Below are 17,379 nucleotides of genomic sequence, written 5' to 3'. Positions count from 1 at the left end.
ACCTCAAAACCACATCTGAGGCCGTCCACCTTAAAACCACAGCTGAGGCCGTCCACCTTAAAACCACAGCTGAGGCCGTCCACCTTAAAACCACAGCTGAGGCCGTCCACCTCAAAACCACAGCTGAGGCCGTCCACCTTAAAACCACAGCCCAGGCCCTCCACCTTAAAACCACAGCCCAGGCCCTCCACCTCAAAACCACAGCTGAGGCCGTCCACCTTAAAACCACAGCTGAGGCCGTCCACCTTAAAACCACAGCTGAGGCCGTCCACCTTAAAACCACAGCTGAGGCCGTCCACCTCAAAACCACAGCTGAGGCCGTCCACCTTAAAACCACAGCCCAGGCCCTCCACCTCAAAACCACAGCTGAGGCCGTCCACCTTAAAACCACAGCCGAGGCCGTCCACAACTAACACAGTCCACCTTAAAACCACAGCTGAGGCTGTCCACAACTAACACAGTCCACCTTAAAACCACAGCTGAGGCCGTCCACATTAAAACCACAGCCCAGGCCGTCCTCCTTAAAACCACAGCTGAGGCCATCCTCGTTAGATTAGACTGGATTAAACTGGACTGGATTAGACTGGACCGGATTAGACTATATTAGACTGGACTGGATTAGACTATATTAGACTGGACTGGATTAGACTATATTAGACTGGACTGGATTACGGTGGACAGGATTAGACTGGACTGCATTAGATTGGACCAGATTAGACTGGACTGGACCAGATTAGATGGAAACAGATTAGACTGGACTGGACTGGACCGGATTAGACTGGATTAGACTGGACCAGATTAGACTGGACTGGACTGGACTGGATTAGACTGGACCACATTAGACTGGACCAGATTAGACTGGACTGGATTAGACTGGACCACATTGGACTGGACCGGATTAGACTGGACTGGACTGGATTAGACTGGACCAGATTAGACTGAACTGGATTAGACTGGACCACATTAGACTGGACCGGATTAGACTTGACCGGATTAGACTGGATTGGATTGGGTTGGACTGGACTGGACTGGATTAGACTGGACCAGATTAGACCGGATTATACTGAACTAGATTAGACTGGAGTGGACTGGACTGGATTAGACCGGATTAGACTGGACTGGACTAGACTGGACTGGTCTTCCATTGCTGTAGAGGAAGCGTTGCCTGGTTGCCAGTGTTGCCCGTCTCGTTGACCACCTGAGCCTTAAATGGACCCGTTCCTCCTCAGATCAGCTTTTTCTTCAGTTCCTTGTATCTGTGATGGTTTTAATCAGGACCAGGACGCCTCCCTCTGTCCTTCTGTCCAGCTCAGTCCCATCCTGTCATTGTGCTCTGACACTCGTCGTAAAAACAACCACGTGTACGAAACCAGGGAGAGACAACGCAAACGTTTCAGCCTCAGCAGGAATGTGTTCGGTCCGAAGACGTTGAGGATCAGGAGCTGAAACGTAGATGACGGAAACGACAGGAAGTATCTGCCGAGACGCCACCACCACCAAGCTGCTCATGATGGATGGAGAACAGCTGTGGAGGCTTGGACCACCGTGAGAATCTGCAGCAGCTTCCTGTGGATGTCCTGAAAGTCTGCAGCTGCTGAAGGGATGGACGGATGCACAGGACAGATGGATGGACAGAAGGACAGATGGACGGACAGAAGGACGGACGGTAGGACAGACAGATGGACAGAAGGATGGACAGATGGACAGAAGGATGGACAGATGGATGAATGGATAGAAGGATAGACAGAAGGACAGATGGATGCCCAGGACAGACGGATGGACAGAAGGACAGATGGACGGACAGAAGGACGGACGGTAGGACAGACAGATGGACAGAAGGATGGACAGACAGATGGACAGAAGGATGGACAGAAGGATGGACAGATGGATGAACGGATAGAAGGATAGACAGAAGGACAGATGGATGCCCAGGACAGACGGATGGACAGACAGAAGGACAGATGGATGAACAGAAGAATGGACGGAAGGACAAATGGAGGGACGGACAGAAAGATGAACAGGACAGACGGATGGCTCAGTGTTGCCGTGGAAACGCTGCTGTTCTTGGATTGGAAGCTTTGGTTTTTGCTCCACTCGGCTCCTGAACCCACTGAGGTTGATGGTTCCAACACCTCCGTCACCCACACCCTCCTGTTTCTTAACCCACATCTGCATTTTTAGAATCCTGCTGAATGGGTGGGGGTGGTGTGGGGGCGGGGTTTTGGGTGTGGGTTTGTTTGTGCCATAAATCAGTGCATAAACAACAGTGAGAACATGCTGAGTGGGCAGAGACAACCATGTGACGACCTGGTGTGAAGGGAAGGAGTGTGTGTGTGTGTGTGTGTCTGTGTCTGTGTGTGTGTCTGTGTGTGTGTGTCTGTGTCTGTGTGTGTGTCTGTCTGTGTGTGTGTGTCTGTGTCTGTGTGTGTGTTTGTTTACTGGACCATAACAGTCCCATATCTGGCAGTAATCAGATGTTTGTAATAATCAGATCTAATGTATTTACATACACTTAAGAAGTGTGGTAATCAGAGTACCATTATTTTGGAATACGATGATTTCGGAGTACCATTATTTCAGAGTTCGTACATACGTAGTGGTGGTAAATTGATAGTGATCATCTAAAAACACTGTTTATTGATCCATTCATATTGATTATCAGTTCATGATCAGTGACGTCGTTGAACCCTTTAACTGTTTCTGTCACAACCTCCAAATGTTTTCACTTCCACTAGACATTTATCTTTATGGGTTAAAGGTGGACGTTTGGGTCTTTAAGGGTTAAAGGTGGACGTTTGGGTCTTTAAGGGTTAAAGGTGGACGTTCGGATCTGTAAGGGTTAAAGGTGGACGTTTGGGTCCTTAAGGGTTAAAGGTGGACGTTTGGGTCTTTAAGGGTTAAAGGTGGACGTTTGGGTCTTTAAGGGTTAAAGGTGGACGTTTGGGTCTTTAAGGGTTAAAGGTGGACGTTTGGGTCTGTAAGGGTTAAAGGTGGACGTTTGGGTCTTTAAGGGTTACAGGTGGACGTTTGGGTCCTTAAGGGTTAAAGGTGGACGTTTGGGTCTGTAAGGGTTAAAGGTGGATGTTTGGGTCTGTAAGGGTTTAAAGGTGGACGTTTGGGTCTTTAAGGGTTAAAGGTGGACGTTTGGGTCTTTAAGGGTTAAAGGTGGACGTTTGGGTCTGTAAGGGTTAAAGGTGGACGTTTGGGTCCTTAAGGGTTAAAGGTGGACGTTTGGGTCTTTAAGGGTTAAAGGTGGACGTTTGGGTCTTTAAGGGTTAAAGGTGGACGTTTGGGTCTGTAAGGGTTAAAGGTGGACGTTTGGGTCTTTAAGGGTCTTTAAGGGTTCCAGACTAAGGTGTCGTTGTGGTGAAGGTCAGTTTAGGTTTGTGTTTGTGTCTGTATTTACTCGTGTGGCGTTCAAACATCCTGGGAGCTTTGACTGCTGCTTTTGCCTTCACAGCTGTGTCCAATCAAACCCTGATAAGCTTCCTGCTGATAGTGAACAAAGCTATCGCTGACCTCCGCTCTGCGTTTCCCATCAGCCCCTGCGCTCAGAGGGGACGTTGAGTAACTTTCTTTATCGTACGTGATGAGACAATACGAGCGAAGCCCAACAGGTGTCCTTGGGTAATTCTGTCCATCTGTGTCTCCTATCGCAACGCCAAGAAAAGACATTCCATCTGTGGTTACGTCACAGTTTCAGAGTTTCCCACAGCCTTTAAACACAACATCTGCAGGGTTTTAACAGTATCATGTCATCATTACTGCGTCCATCCAGCTCCTGAAAACATACTACTGTGAAAAACCACAGGAACCCCAGACCGGTTCACATCCAGACCAGTTCACATCCAGACCCAGACCAGTTCAGACTCAGACCAGTTCACATACAGACCCAGGCCAGTTCAGACCCGGACCAGTTCACATACAGACCCGGACCAGTTCAGACTCAGACCAGTTCACATACAGACCCAGACCAGTTCACATCCAGATCCAGACCAGTTCAGACTCAGACCAGTTCACATACAGACCCAGGCCAGTTCAGACCCAGACCAGTTCACATACAGACCCGGACCAGTTCAGACTCAGACCAGTTCACATACAGACCCGGACCAGTTCACATACAGACTCAGACCAGTTCACATACAGACCCAGACCAGTTCAGACTCAGACCAGTTCACATACAGACCCAGACCAGTTCAGACTCAGACCAGTTCACATACAGACCCAGACCAGTTCAGACTCAGACCAGTTCACATACAGACCTGGACCAGTTCACATACAGACTCAGACCAGTTCACATACAGACCCAGACCAGTTCAGACTCAGACCAGTTCACATACAGACCTGGACCAGTTCACATACAGACTCAGACCAGTTCACATACAGACCCAGACCAGTTCAGACTCAGACCAGTTCACATACAGACCCAGACCAGTTCCCATCCAGACCCAGACCAGGTCAGACCCAGACCAGTTCACATGGACCTAGACCAGTCCCCATTAAGACCCAGACCAGTTCACATGTGTTAAACTCACTCCTGTTGTGTCTGCTTCAGGACTGGGTGACGGCAACCGACATCCGTGTGACCCTGAACAGACTCAACACGTTCGGAGACGAGGTCTTCAACGACCCCAAGGTCCTGAAGTCGTACTACTACGCCATCTCCGACTTCGCCGTGGGAGGAAGGTAATGACCCCCCCAAACACCTGCTCCTGTTTTCACAGACAAATCACATCCATCTGATCTTCAAAAACACCAAAAAACGTTTGTTTTTTTTTCTCCTCTCGTGTTTTCAGTACGGTTTTATTGTTATTTGAACTCCGTACAGGAACAGAGTTCAAGAAAACATGAAAACTTATACATGTACTTGAAAACAAAACACAATGACTTCATTCAGTTATTGGAAAAGCAGCGGGAGGAAGTAAAACTTATTTAATCCACTGCGTCTCCACAAAACAGTCTGTCATTTACCTTCAGATCAGAGGAAGAGTGGAAGAAAACCCCACTCCCTCTGATCATTTGTAAATGGTTAACCACAATTGTCATTTTCACAACATAGACATTGCATACACACCTACCCATCTTTTTATTTTACTTTTATTTAACCAGGAAAAAGCTCATTAAGATTAAAAATCTCTTTTTCAAGAATGTTGTGGTCCAGGCAGCAGCAGAATGTACACAAAATGGAACCCACATCCATACATCCACACTAGAAACAAACGTAAAAAACACAATAAAAATCCTTATTCTAAAAGCAGACATAAAACACTAAACCAAAAACATACAATAATAGAATAGATCTTTATTGTCACTGTCACAGGAACAATGTAAATCAGGTTAGCAGCTCAGTTCAATTTAGCAGCAAACACTGAGTGCAAAAGGGACTGAATAAGAAAAATAAAATAGAATACAAATATCACAGTGCTAAGAAAAGTGAACTGTGTAACAGCTTCAGAATAAAATATTAATACACATGTGCAACTGAAGGAATGTTAGAACTCCTGAAATGAACCAAATATCCAGACAGAACATACAGAAGCTAACTGTATACTACAGATGAGAGGTGTGTCCAACCACTAGGATCAACACAGGTAGGAGAAGGTGCATGTGCTGGGGCTGTTGGATGAGGGAGGGAGGGGGAGGATTGGACTGTCCAGTACTGTGGGGGGGTTCATAGAATAATAAATAAGAATTCAATAAAACACCATCAATAATTTAAAAGGGACATTGTTCCTGTAATATCACCTGTATTGATGCATGAAATAAATGGATGAATGTTGCTGGAAAAATATAATTAGATTTTTCAATACTCCTAAAATTTCAGCTAAATGTGTCCAGAGTTCAGCCTTTTTGGACAGAATGTGCAGATGTCAGTGTAAATCATGCACATGTCTTTTGGTTTTGTCCTCAACTTGCATCAATTTGGGATAATGTACAGTATATTCAACAATTGTTCAGATATTGGGTCATGTAATTCCTAAAACATGTTTGATGATGTATTTCAGATGTATTATTGGTAATAATGTAAGAAAAAATTATATATATTTGTTTAAAATATATTAGCAGCCTGTTAAAAAGGCTATTACCAAAAAATGGTGCAGATTAGAACCACTTACAACCAAGGTTATTATCGTTAATGAAAACTAATGAAATGACGAAAACTAGAATTGAAAAAACATTTTCGTTAACTGAAATAAATAAAAACTATAATTTAAAGAAAAAACAATAACTCACTGAAAGTGAATTGTGTGCTTATAAAACTAACTGAAACAGATAAAAATTATGGATACAGTTCCCTTCGTTTTTGTCTTTGTCAACGTCGGGTGGATATGAAATAAATTTATTTTGCAATTTAGCTAGTGGCACCATACGGTACTTCACGGTCCGTCACTTGTGTTCACTTGTGGTTTCCAGTCGTCTTCTGGTCCCCACTCTTCCTGGAAACATGGAGACTAAAGTTTGGAAAAAGCAGCAGAGTCCTGTCTGGGATTTATTTGAATATGACGGAGAAGAAGAGAAAAGATACGACAAAATTAAAATTAAACTAAAACTATTAAAAACTAGCAAACCTGCTCTAAAAATGAATTTAAACTAACTGAATTAGAGAAAAAAAAGTCAAAACTAAATAAAACTAAACTATAATGACAAATCCAAAACTATTAGAACCTTGCCTACAACTAACGACTGGATACAAACTGTGATTGGAATATTTCAGATGGAGATTCTGACCCATAGACTGAGGACGGATGAAGAACAGTCAGGATAAATGGAAGAAATGGACAATTTTCATTTCAGTGTCACACTATGAAAGCAATTGTTAGTCACAAGGTTTAGTGTTGTCAATGTACCCCCAAATGTCCCCTGTGTTTGTCTAATAAATAAAAAATAAATAAAATAAATAAATAAAAAAAACATTTAAAAAAATTAAAAATGAAATAATAATAATAAAAAAATAATAACAAATTTAAAAATAAAAAAAAATAAAGTAAAAAATAAATGGATGAATGAATAAATATAGAATTAAATGCATACATCCTTAAAGTCAACACAAAATGAATTATTACATAAAATCAGCAAAAACGGCAAATAAAAATCAAACCCCCAGACGCCGTCAGTTTTCTTCGTGTATAAACCATCTGTGTGTGCATCTGCTGAATGGGCTGGTGTGGTCTGGGTTAGGGGGTCCAGGGGGTCAGGTGGTCCTGGGGGGTCCTGGTCTTAATGTGTCACTGTGTGGTCTCCAACAGGAATCCACATAAGAACTGTTTTTTTCTGCCGCTCTGAAAAGCGCTTTGGCCCGGCCTTCCATGCGCGTTAAAGCGGCGCCGCGTCCACATCCTCCACGGCCATAATCTGTTTGAAATGTGCAGCACATTTCCATGACACAGCCGGCATTCCTGGCATTCCTGACCGCCAGGGCTGGATTACAGGGAAACCAGAACAGGGCGGACCGGCCGGCGTGACCGACCCGAGCCGCCGCACCTGTCACGGCTCTGTTTACCCACCGAGCCTTTTCCTCCATAAGCCCCACCCCCTTTACCTGACTGCCTTCACCTGGAGCCGCCACAACACCAGCGGCACATCTGTTAGGTCAGACCTCGAAGGAAGAAGATGGAAGAACCACAAACGTCTAAAAAAAAAGAGTAGTTAGGACAGACTCCATGTCCCAGAGGCCTTTGCACCAAGGACTATCCAATCAGAGAGCTCCACATTCTGTAACCATGTGATTAAGGACAAAGTTAGACTACCACATATTTACTTATATTTACTTGTATTTATTTGTACTCATTTTCACGTTTGGAGTACACATTAATTCTGAATGTGACCTCTGAGGTTTATGGGTACTGTAGTTTTATACTTTTAGCTGCATGCACACTAACATTCATAGAAATATAAATGGCTAAAAAAAAAAAAAAAAAGCAGCAACAGCTAAATTATGTCAATGCTAACAGGATTTCTTTATGTAAAACTCAGCTTTCTTTCCTCATTTTTTCCTAAATTATGTTAACGATAAATGTGTTGCTGTAACTTCGATTCTACTGTACAAAAGTTCACCACTATTAAGGTTATAGCAGTGGGTCAATGTTAGCAAAACATTGTTTCATTCTCAACTGACGATGAAGTTGACAGGCTAATTATTTGTAAAAGTTGAAGGTTCAGTAGCATAAGACAGTTTTGGCTGTGCTAGTCTAAGTTGGTCAAATAGAGCAGAGGTTAAAATAAGTCTTATCATTAACACAAGTAAACGCGAACAGCCTACTTGATAAATGATTTCTTACTTTACAAGGCTTACAGTAGTACACTGAAGGCCAACATTAAGTGTTGCAGTTCCAAGTTCAATTAAAGCTAACATCATGGCTAACTAAATCAATGCTAAACATGTAGCTGTAGATTCTGTTGTCCATCTAAGTTAAGTTAACAACGGTAGAAGTTAGTAAAAACATTGAGTCTATTTTGATGAAGATGAAGCTGTAAGACTAATTATAAAATAACTAAATTAAAGGTTTTGGAGCTTAAAAAGTGAAGGATTTTGCTAATGTGGTTCAGTTAGCAAGTTGAAGCTAACAGGCTAATTTTGTCTTGTAAAACCAAAGGTTACAAACATATCTAGGTGCTAAAAGGCCAGTGGATAGAATGAATTTGCTGTCGATTTCAGGACTTCAGGTTCAGTAAAGGCAAAGGAGTGTTGTTGCTAACATTTTTAGCTATCTTAAGTCAAAGCTAAAAGTCGATGTAAATTAGTTGCTAACTTATGAGAGTGTCTAGAGCTAATGCTTTTGCTAATTTAGTTCAGTAGTAGCGCAGTGTTAAGTGAAGCTAATCGATCTAATGTCATCAAAGCTAACAAACAGTGAGCCTAACTTTCTTTTAGCTTATTAAACACCAATGTAAGAGAAGAACTTGACTTTGTTAATTCTGTTTTTCTCGGTGGAGTTCGTATTTTAAGATAAAAGTTCTCAGCAGCGTAACCAAAGATGAGTTTGTGTCCAAGTCTCTGTGAATACTTTCTGCTTTTGCGCTTGCTGTTTTGTCAAATGATAGCGTTTGTATGTGAGTTTTCCTCTAGGACACGTTGTACTTTGGGGTTTTTGATGTCAGTGAATATAAATGTAGACCCATCAGTCCGACAACAGCTGAATTCCTGCATGTTTGTCCAGACCACACAAGGTGTTTGATGAACATTTGGACTTCTGTGCATAAATTCCGGTTCAAACCAAGGTTATTACCGTTAACAAAAACTAACGAAATGACGAGAACTAGAATTGTAAAAACAGTGAAACTGAAATAAATAAAAACTATAATTACTAGAAAAAAAAATGATAACTAACTGAAACTGTATTGTGTGTTTACAAAACTAAATAAAATGAATAAAAATTATGGATAAAATTCTCTTCGTTTTCATCTTTTGTCAATGTCGGATTGATATGAAATCGATTTATTTTTAATTTATTTTGCTCGAGCAGTTTTAGTTGCTGGTACCGTATGATATTTAACATTCAGACACTTGTGTTCACTTGTGGTTTCCAGTCGTCTTCTGGTCCCCACTCTACCTGGAAACATGGAGACTAAAGTTGGGAGAAAGCAGCTGTAGAGTCCTGTCTGGGATTTATTTGAATATGACGAAGAAGAAGAAAAAAGATACGACAAAACTAAAATTAATACTAAAACTAAACTAAAACTAAGCATTTAGAAAAAACAAAAACTAATAAAAACTAGCAAACCTGCTCTAAAAACTAATTAAAACGAACTGAATTAGAGAAATAAAACGTCAAAACTAAATAAAACTAAACTATAATGAAAAATCCAAAACTATTGTAACCTTGGTTCAAACAGACGTGTCGGAGTGTAAAATATGGACACAGTTTCCAGACATTCACACCTGAGTCTGGACTAACGGCCTTCTAGACGTTCTGTGCAGAAGGTTTTTGTCGTTTCTACACATCCGATGTGCCGTTGTCCTTGCCTCTGTCAGTTTTTCCACAGCGTTCTGCCAACAAACACCTGAGACAATGAGCCGAGGCGGCTGCCGAGCGTGTCCCGTCCTGTCCTGGGGGGCTCTCCCCCCCGGCGTCCTCCACAAAACCCTCCTCAGAGCCGTCAAGCGGAAAAACCTCATCACAACCAAAAACAATAAACACTGCTCCACGACTGTCTTCGCCCGCTCACTGGGAAAGACTCTGAAAGCTTTTCTATCAGTGAAACGTACGTTTGCTGGAGAAAACACGCTTTAAACAGTCGTCTCATTGTTCTTTGTTCAAAATGTCCCAATACGGGAAATTACCCAAAAAAGTGTCACCATCTACATTTATTTATGCTTTAAATACCAACAACGGCATAAACAGGACTTAAAAATGCACATGTACTCTGTGTAAAGAGTAAAAACATCAAAGATGAAGTTTGGACTAAATAAACATGGATTAAATAAATGAAGACGTAATTAAAGCTTATGCTATCAGTCGATCTGTGTGCGAACATAATTCACCTTTTAATTAAAAGTTCTGACATTCTTCTGTCTCGTGCTGAATAGGTTTCATCTGTTCTGGCAGTTGTGGGTTTATTTCTGCCACGTCTCTGTAATTAGCTTCAAAGCCGTCACTGCTGATGTTACTCACTTGGTTTTTTCCCCAGAAGATGAAAACAATGAGAGAAATGTATCATGAACAGCATTTGTCAGTCTGTTTTTGCACATGAAACACAGGTTTTTGTCCAGACTTTGGACTGAACTTCTTAATTTAAGATGAAGCAAACAGGCTAATTATTGTAAAAACGGATGGCATTTAGTAGCAAAACACATTAGAAAATAAAGTCTACTTGCTAATCTAAGTCAGAGCTAACCAGCTAATACTCTTCTAACTAGCTTACTACAACTAGCAGCAAAAAAGCAAGCTGCTGAAAGGTGAACTGTTAAAATTAAAGCATCGAGTAGTTTTATACCTTTAGCTATGTTAACACTAACATTCATGGAAACATTAAAAAAATGCAACAACAGCTAAATTATGGGCTTAAAGTAGTACATTAAAGCTAACCTGCTACCACTCCTCTAACTAGCTTACTACAGCTATCAGCAAAAAAAAAAAAAAAAAAACCAAGCTGCTAAAATATGAACCGTTAAAATAAAAGCATCGAGTAGTTTTATACTTCAGCTACATTAATGCAAACATTCATAGAAATATAAGTGGGTGAAAAAAAGCAACGACAGCTAAATTATGTTAATGCTAACAGGATTTATTTGTTTAAAACTAAGCTTTTTCCTTATTTTAATGGTAAATGTGTAGCTGTAACTTAGATTCTATTGTACAATAGTCAACTACTTTTAAGGTTATTGCAATATTGGGTTAATGTTAGCAAAACGATAAGTCTCATTCTCAACTTATGATGAAGATTACAGGCTAATTATTTTAAAAAAAGTTGAAGGTTCTGTAGCCAAAGAAATTTTTTGCTATGCTAGTCTAAGTTGGTGATGTAGAGCAGAGAGGTTGAAATAAGTCTTATCTTTAACTTCAGAAGCTAACAGGTTAGTTAAGCTAGTAAAAAAAATTAATGTACAGTTGCTAACACAAGTAAACGCTAAAATGCTACTTGATAAATGATGTCTTACTGTGCAGGGCTTAAAGTAGTATCTTAAAGCTAACCTGCTAACACTTCTCTAACTAGCTTACTACAGCTAGCAGTACCACAAGGAAAAAAGCCTAAGCTACTTAAAGGTGAATTGTTAAAGTAAAAGCATTAAGGCACAGATTAAGGTTTTATCACTACATTAAAGTCATGTCAGCTGTTTTTGTTTTTTAGCTGATGTTGATGCTAACGGTGTAAGAGTAGGAGTTTGTCAGTCCTGCCAGTGTTTCAGTGTTTGATGAGTATTTCGTGTTCTGTGGTTTCTTCTGTCTTTCCCATTTAAGGCTTTTTCCAAACATTACAGATTGATGCTGAAGGGTTTTTCTTCATTCGTTCATTTCCACCCACTCTTCATCTGAAAACAGCACATTCAGCAAAAAAAAAAAAACCCAGACAGAAGTGTCAGGACATGATAAAACCATCACTGTTTTAAACTACAAAACCTTTCACTTTTTTTTTAATTTTTATTATTATTTTTTTTTATAATTAGTCTTGTAGCTTCGTCTTCATCAAAACTAGACTCAATGTTTTTGTAACTTCTAACGTTGTAACATCACCACAAAAGCAGAAAGCATTCACAGAGACTTCGACAGAAAGTCATCTTTGGTTATGCTGACGAGCACTTTTATCTTAAAATACGAACTCCACTGAGAAAAATAGAAGGAACAAAGTCAAGTTCTTCACTTACATTGGTGTTTAATTAGCTAAAAGAAAGTTAGGCTAGTTGTTTGTTAGCTTTGATGACATTAGATCGATGCCTGAATGATTAGCTTCAATCTAACACTGCGCTACTACTGAACTAAATTAGCAAAAGCATTAGCTCTAGACACTCGCATAAGTTAGCAACTAATTTACATCAACTTTTAGCTTTGACTTAAGATAGCTAAAAATGTTAGCAACAACACTCCTTTGCCTTTACTGAACCTGAAGTCCTGAAATCGACAGCAAATTCATTCTATCCACTGGCCTTTTGGCACCTAGATATGTTTGTAATCTTTGGTTTTACAAGACAAAATTAGCCTGTTAGCTTCAACTTGCTAACTGAACCACATTAGCAAAATCCTTCTCCCAATTTATATTTCTATGAATGTTAGTGTGAATGCAGCTAAAAGCATAAAACTACAGTACCCATAAACCTCAGAGATCACATTCTGAATTAATGTATACTCCAAACGTAGAAATGAGTACAAATAAATACAATTAAATACAAATACATACAAATACATAAAAGTAAATACAAATAAATACAATTAAATAGAAATAAATACAAGTAATACAAATAAATGCAAATAATACAAGTAGATACAAATAAATACAAGTAAATACAAATAAATACAATTAAATACAAATAAACACAAGTAAATACAAATAATACAAGTAAATACAAATAAATACAAGTAAATACAAATAAATACAAATAATACAAGTAAATACAAGTAAATGCAAATAAATTCAAAGAAATACAAATAAATACAAGTAAATACAAATAAATACAAGTAAATACAAATAAATACAAGTAAATTCAAATAAATACAAGTAAATTCAAAGAAATACAAATAAATACAAGTAAATACAAATAAATACAAGTAAATACAAATTAGGGATGCAAATTATTTATTAATCCATTAATCATTAGTTGGTTGACCTTATCGATCGATTAACGATTAATGGATAAGCGGCGATTTTCCTGAGAACCTGAATAATTTCTCTTTCAAAATGGTTCATAAGAATAAAAGATTAATACTGTTTCTATACTTCATGATAAAAGCATGTCATATTCCTTAATGGTTGATTTATTGAACCACTGGATACAGTCAGTGTTTCCTGTGGAATATATCTGTTGGTGTGGCAGTGTGTAATAGGATGGTGCACGCGCATGCGTTTCGTTGGTGGGTGGGGTTGCGCACGCGCGTGTTTCGTTGGCGGGCGGGGGGGTGCACGTGCGTGCGTTTTGTCAGTGGGGGGGGCTACTCGGCCGCACGCAGGGGATGTGTGCATGTTGGTTGGTAGCCATGCGCGTGCGTGCGTCACTTTCCGTCCTACTTCTAATACTATGGGGGGCGGTGCAGTCCGTGCCCCCGCAGAAGTGAAAGTGAAACCTTTCGCTCATTTATCTATTCCCTACCTCAGTCGCAGGTGCACCACTCCCACAAACAGACAGGCCGGTCTGTGTTTGGCTCCACCATGTCCATAAAGACATTCTAACTCATCAACGCTATGATCCGGTTCAGTGATCGCCTATCCCAGCCGCATCGTCGCAGTGCGGACAAACCTGCAGCCTTCAGACAGGTGTGGGCAGGTGGACAAGGGCAATTAACCGACAATTAACAATTTAAATCGAGCAAATTCTTATCGACAATTAATCGTTAGTCGATTAATTGTTTACATCTCTAATACAAATAAATACAAGTAAATACAAATAAATAGGTCGTAGTCTAACTTTGTCCTTAAGCACATGGGAACAGAATGTGGAGCTCTCTGATTGGATGGTCCTTGGTGCAAAGGCCTCTGGGACATGTAGTCTGTCCTAACTGCTCTTTTTTTCAGCTGTTTGTTAACGATCAGACTTATTTTAACCTCTGCTCTATTTGACCAACTCAGACTAGCATAGCCAAAACTATCTTATGCTACTGAACCTTCAACTTTTACAAATAATTAAACTTCATCGTAGGTTGAGAATGAGACTTGATGTCAGATGACGGTGGTCCAGGTGTAATGGGCATGTCCCTCTGTCCGCAGGTGTAAGTGTAACGGCCACGCCAGCGAGTGTGTGAAGAACGGCGGGGGGCGTCTGGTGTGTAACTGCAAACACAACACGGAGGGCGACGACTGCCAGGTGTGTCGACCCTTCTACAATGACCGGCCCTGGAGGAGAGCCACCGCCGACAACGCCAACGAGTGTCTGCGTGAGTCCGAGCCTCTGTGTCAGCCTCACTGCCAACGCACTCAAAGACAGGGGGAAACCAGCGTGGGCGTCCCTGGGGGATTGTGGGAGCTGTAGTTCCATTCATGACAGGGGGAAACCAGCGTGGGCGTCCCTGGGGGATTGTGGGAGCTGTAGTTCCATTCATGACAGGGGGAAACCAGCGTGGGCGTCCCTGGGGGATTGTGGGAGCTGTAGTTCCATTCATGACAGGGGGAAACCAGCGTGGGCGTCCCTGGGGGATTGTGGGAGCTGTAGTTCCATTCACAGGACAGATGCATTCTCCTCCTACACTCACTTCAGCTCAGGAAACTGAACCAGAGGAGCTGTTTTATGATGAAGAAGAACATTTAATCTGACATTAACCCTCTGTTATCCCGCCCATACAGGTCCGTTAACCACCTACAGCCCATAATATGCACAGAGGGGTAACATGGCAACATGGCTTTAGACAGTTTGTTTTTAACTTTTTTTTTTTTTTTTTTTTTTTTTTTTACACGTTTTGTATTTCATCAACCTGAGCCATAAACAAAAATACCAAATACTCAATATGTGTCATATTTAACTCTTTTAATGACATGTTTGTGACGGAAGCAAACCATATTTTTGATGCAAAAAACACAAACTTTTTTAAAAATATTCTACATAAAATTTGTATTTATTTTTTCATCCTGTCATATGTCAGTGACTAACACTGACATTGGTTAATATGCATTATCCCCCCCCCCCCCCCTCCAAAAAAGGGGAGGCAAAGGGTATTATTTTTGTTGGTGCGTAAATATTGCATAAGGTAATATTTTTGCCATTTATATTGGGCTGTAAACAGATCATTCTGCCCTACTTATCCTTTATCTGTTTGACCAAATTAAAAGCCATACTTTAATGTATAAGTATGACCACCCCATTGCATTTACTGGAAAATTAACTATGAAAAACATGTCCTACCCATCCAAATTTTAGTTTCATAGCCTCCTCAGACTTACAATGGGACTCTTGGATAAATACAATATCAGCCTTATTATATTTGAGATAAGTCATTACTTTCCCTCTTTTTGCAGGACTTCTACAACCTTTTATATTCCAACTAATAATTCTAACATAATTTCTAGCCATTACCATGGATAGAAAAAAAAAAGAAAAGACATTTTAGCCCTCTTCAGTAGAACAGCATTTGGTGCTACATCTGATGCACTGTACTCATTCTCTGTTACATATTTTTTTTTGTCATGCCCAAGATTTTTAGAGTGAAAACATTTAGAAAAATAAACATATAACAAGTAAATAACTTAAAATGTCCCCCTAACACTACAAAAGGGAGGTTTGGCCATCTCTTGGCCTTGAAAACCCACATAGAGTAGAGAAAAAAGAAAAAAAAATAATGGGGGGGGGGGGGGGGGGGGGTATTTTTGGTTTGGTTTGTTTGTTTGTTTGTTTACACTTTTGCAGTAAAACTATTGGTTGAATTCAGACCTAATTGGGTTTATACACTGAACAAAATATAAACGCACCACTTTTGTTTTTGCTCCCATTTTTCATGAGCTGAACTCAAAGATCTAAAACTTTTTCTATGTACACAAAAGGCCTATTTCTCTCAAATATTGTTCATAAATTTGTCTAAATCTGTGTTAGTGAGCACTTCTCCTTTGTCCTTTGCTGAGATAATCCATCCACCTCACAGGTGTGGCAGATCCAGATGCTGATTAGACAGCAGGATTATTGCACAGGTGTGACTTAGGCTGGCCACAATAAAAGGCCACTCTAAAATGTGCACTTTTACTGTATTGGGTGGTCCAGGGGGGTCAGAAAACCAGTCAGTATTTGGTGTGACCACCATTTTCCTCGCACAGTCTTCTTCATGAATTCTCTGAAACAGCTTTGGAGATGGCTGATGGTAGAGAAATGAACATTCAATTCACAGGCAAAAGCTCTGGTGGAGATTCCTGAAGTCAGCATGACTACTGCATATTCCCTCAAAACTTGTGACATCTGTGGTATTGTGCTGTGTGATAAAACTGCACATTTTAGAGTGGCCTTTTATTGTGGCCAGCCTAAGGCACATCTGTGCAAAAATCCTGCTGTCTAATCAGCATCTTGATATGCCACACCTGTGAGGTGGATGGATTATCTCAGCAAAGAAGAAGTGTTCACTAACACAAATGTAGACAGATTTGTGAACAATATTTGAGAGAAATAAACCTTGTGTGTACACAGAAAAAGTTTTAGATCTTTGAGTTCAGCTCATGAAAAATGGGAGCAAAAACAAAAGTGGTACGTTTATATTTTTGTTCAGTGTAGATTACCAGTGACCCAGAATAGATGTGATTACATTTTGGGAAAAGTAGGTCAAAGTAAAAAAAATTGTATGAATTTTTAAAATATTTTTTTTTCTCCCCATTTACTTATAATGGACGACATTTCAAATGTCTACAAAAACATCAGTTTTGTTTCAATTTCCTTCAAACATGCCACATATATAGAGGTGATTGTTGTGACATCAGCACACGCATAGACACGATGACATCAGCTGGATCCAAAATAAGCTACAATACATGCAAGGGGCGGGGCTTGTTGTGCCTGGAACCACTTGTTATTTTTTGTGTTCGATCAAATGGGAGGATTTTAGTGGATGGGTCAGAATTTTAATAAATCATACAAAAATGAGCCACTTTTGAATTCTGACCTGAAACAAATTGTGAAAAACAAGTGGTTCCAGGCACAACAAACCCCTCCCCTCACACAACAAATCCCGCCCCTCACAAGTATTTTGCCTATTGTAAGTAAATGGGAAGATTTTTTAAAAATTCATAAAAAATTTGAACTTTGACCTACTTTTGCCAAAA

At 40.2% G+C, this 17,379-nt stretch overlaps 1 protein-coding gene across 1 annotated transcript in view; it reads left to right on the top strand.

Moving 5' to 3' along the window:
* lamc1 (laminin, gamma 1) overlaps positions 1-17,379 on the top strand; it is a 76,193-nt gene that overhangs the window by 41,292 nt on the left and 17,522 nt on the right. The window contains exons 3-4 of the mRNA XM_030160694.1: positions 4,556-4,686; positions 14,356-14,522. Of these exons, the coding sequence (XP_030016554.1) occupies positions 4,556-4,686; positions 14,356-14,522 (298 nt within the window). The remainder of the gene's footprint in view (positions 1-4,555; positions 4,687-14,355; positions 14,523-17,379) is intronic.

Source organism: Sphaeramia orbicularis, chromosome 17 (genome assembly GCF_902148855.1).
Source record: "Sphaeramia orbicularis chromosome 17, fSphaOr1.1, whole genome shotgun sequence".
NCBI classification, from domain to species: domain Eukaryota; kingdom Metazoa; phylum Chordata; class Actinopteri; order Kurtiformes; family Apogonidae; genus Sphaeramia; species Sphaeramia orbicularis.
Note: the sequence above shows the minus strand (reverse complement) of the source record. Positions and strands in the feature narration are given on the sequence as shown.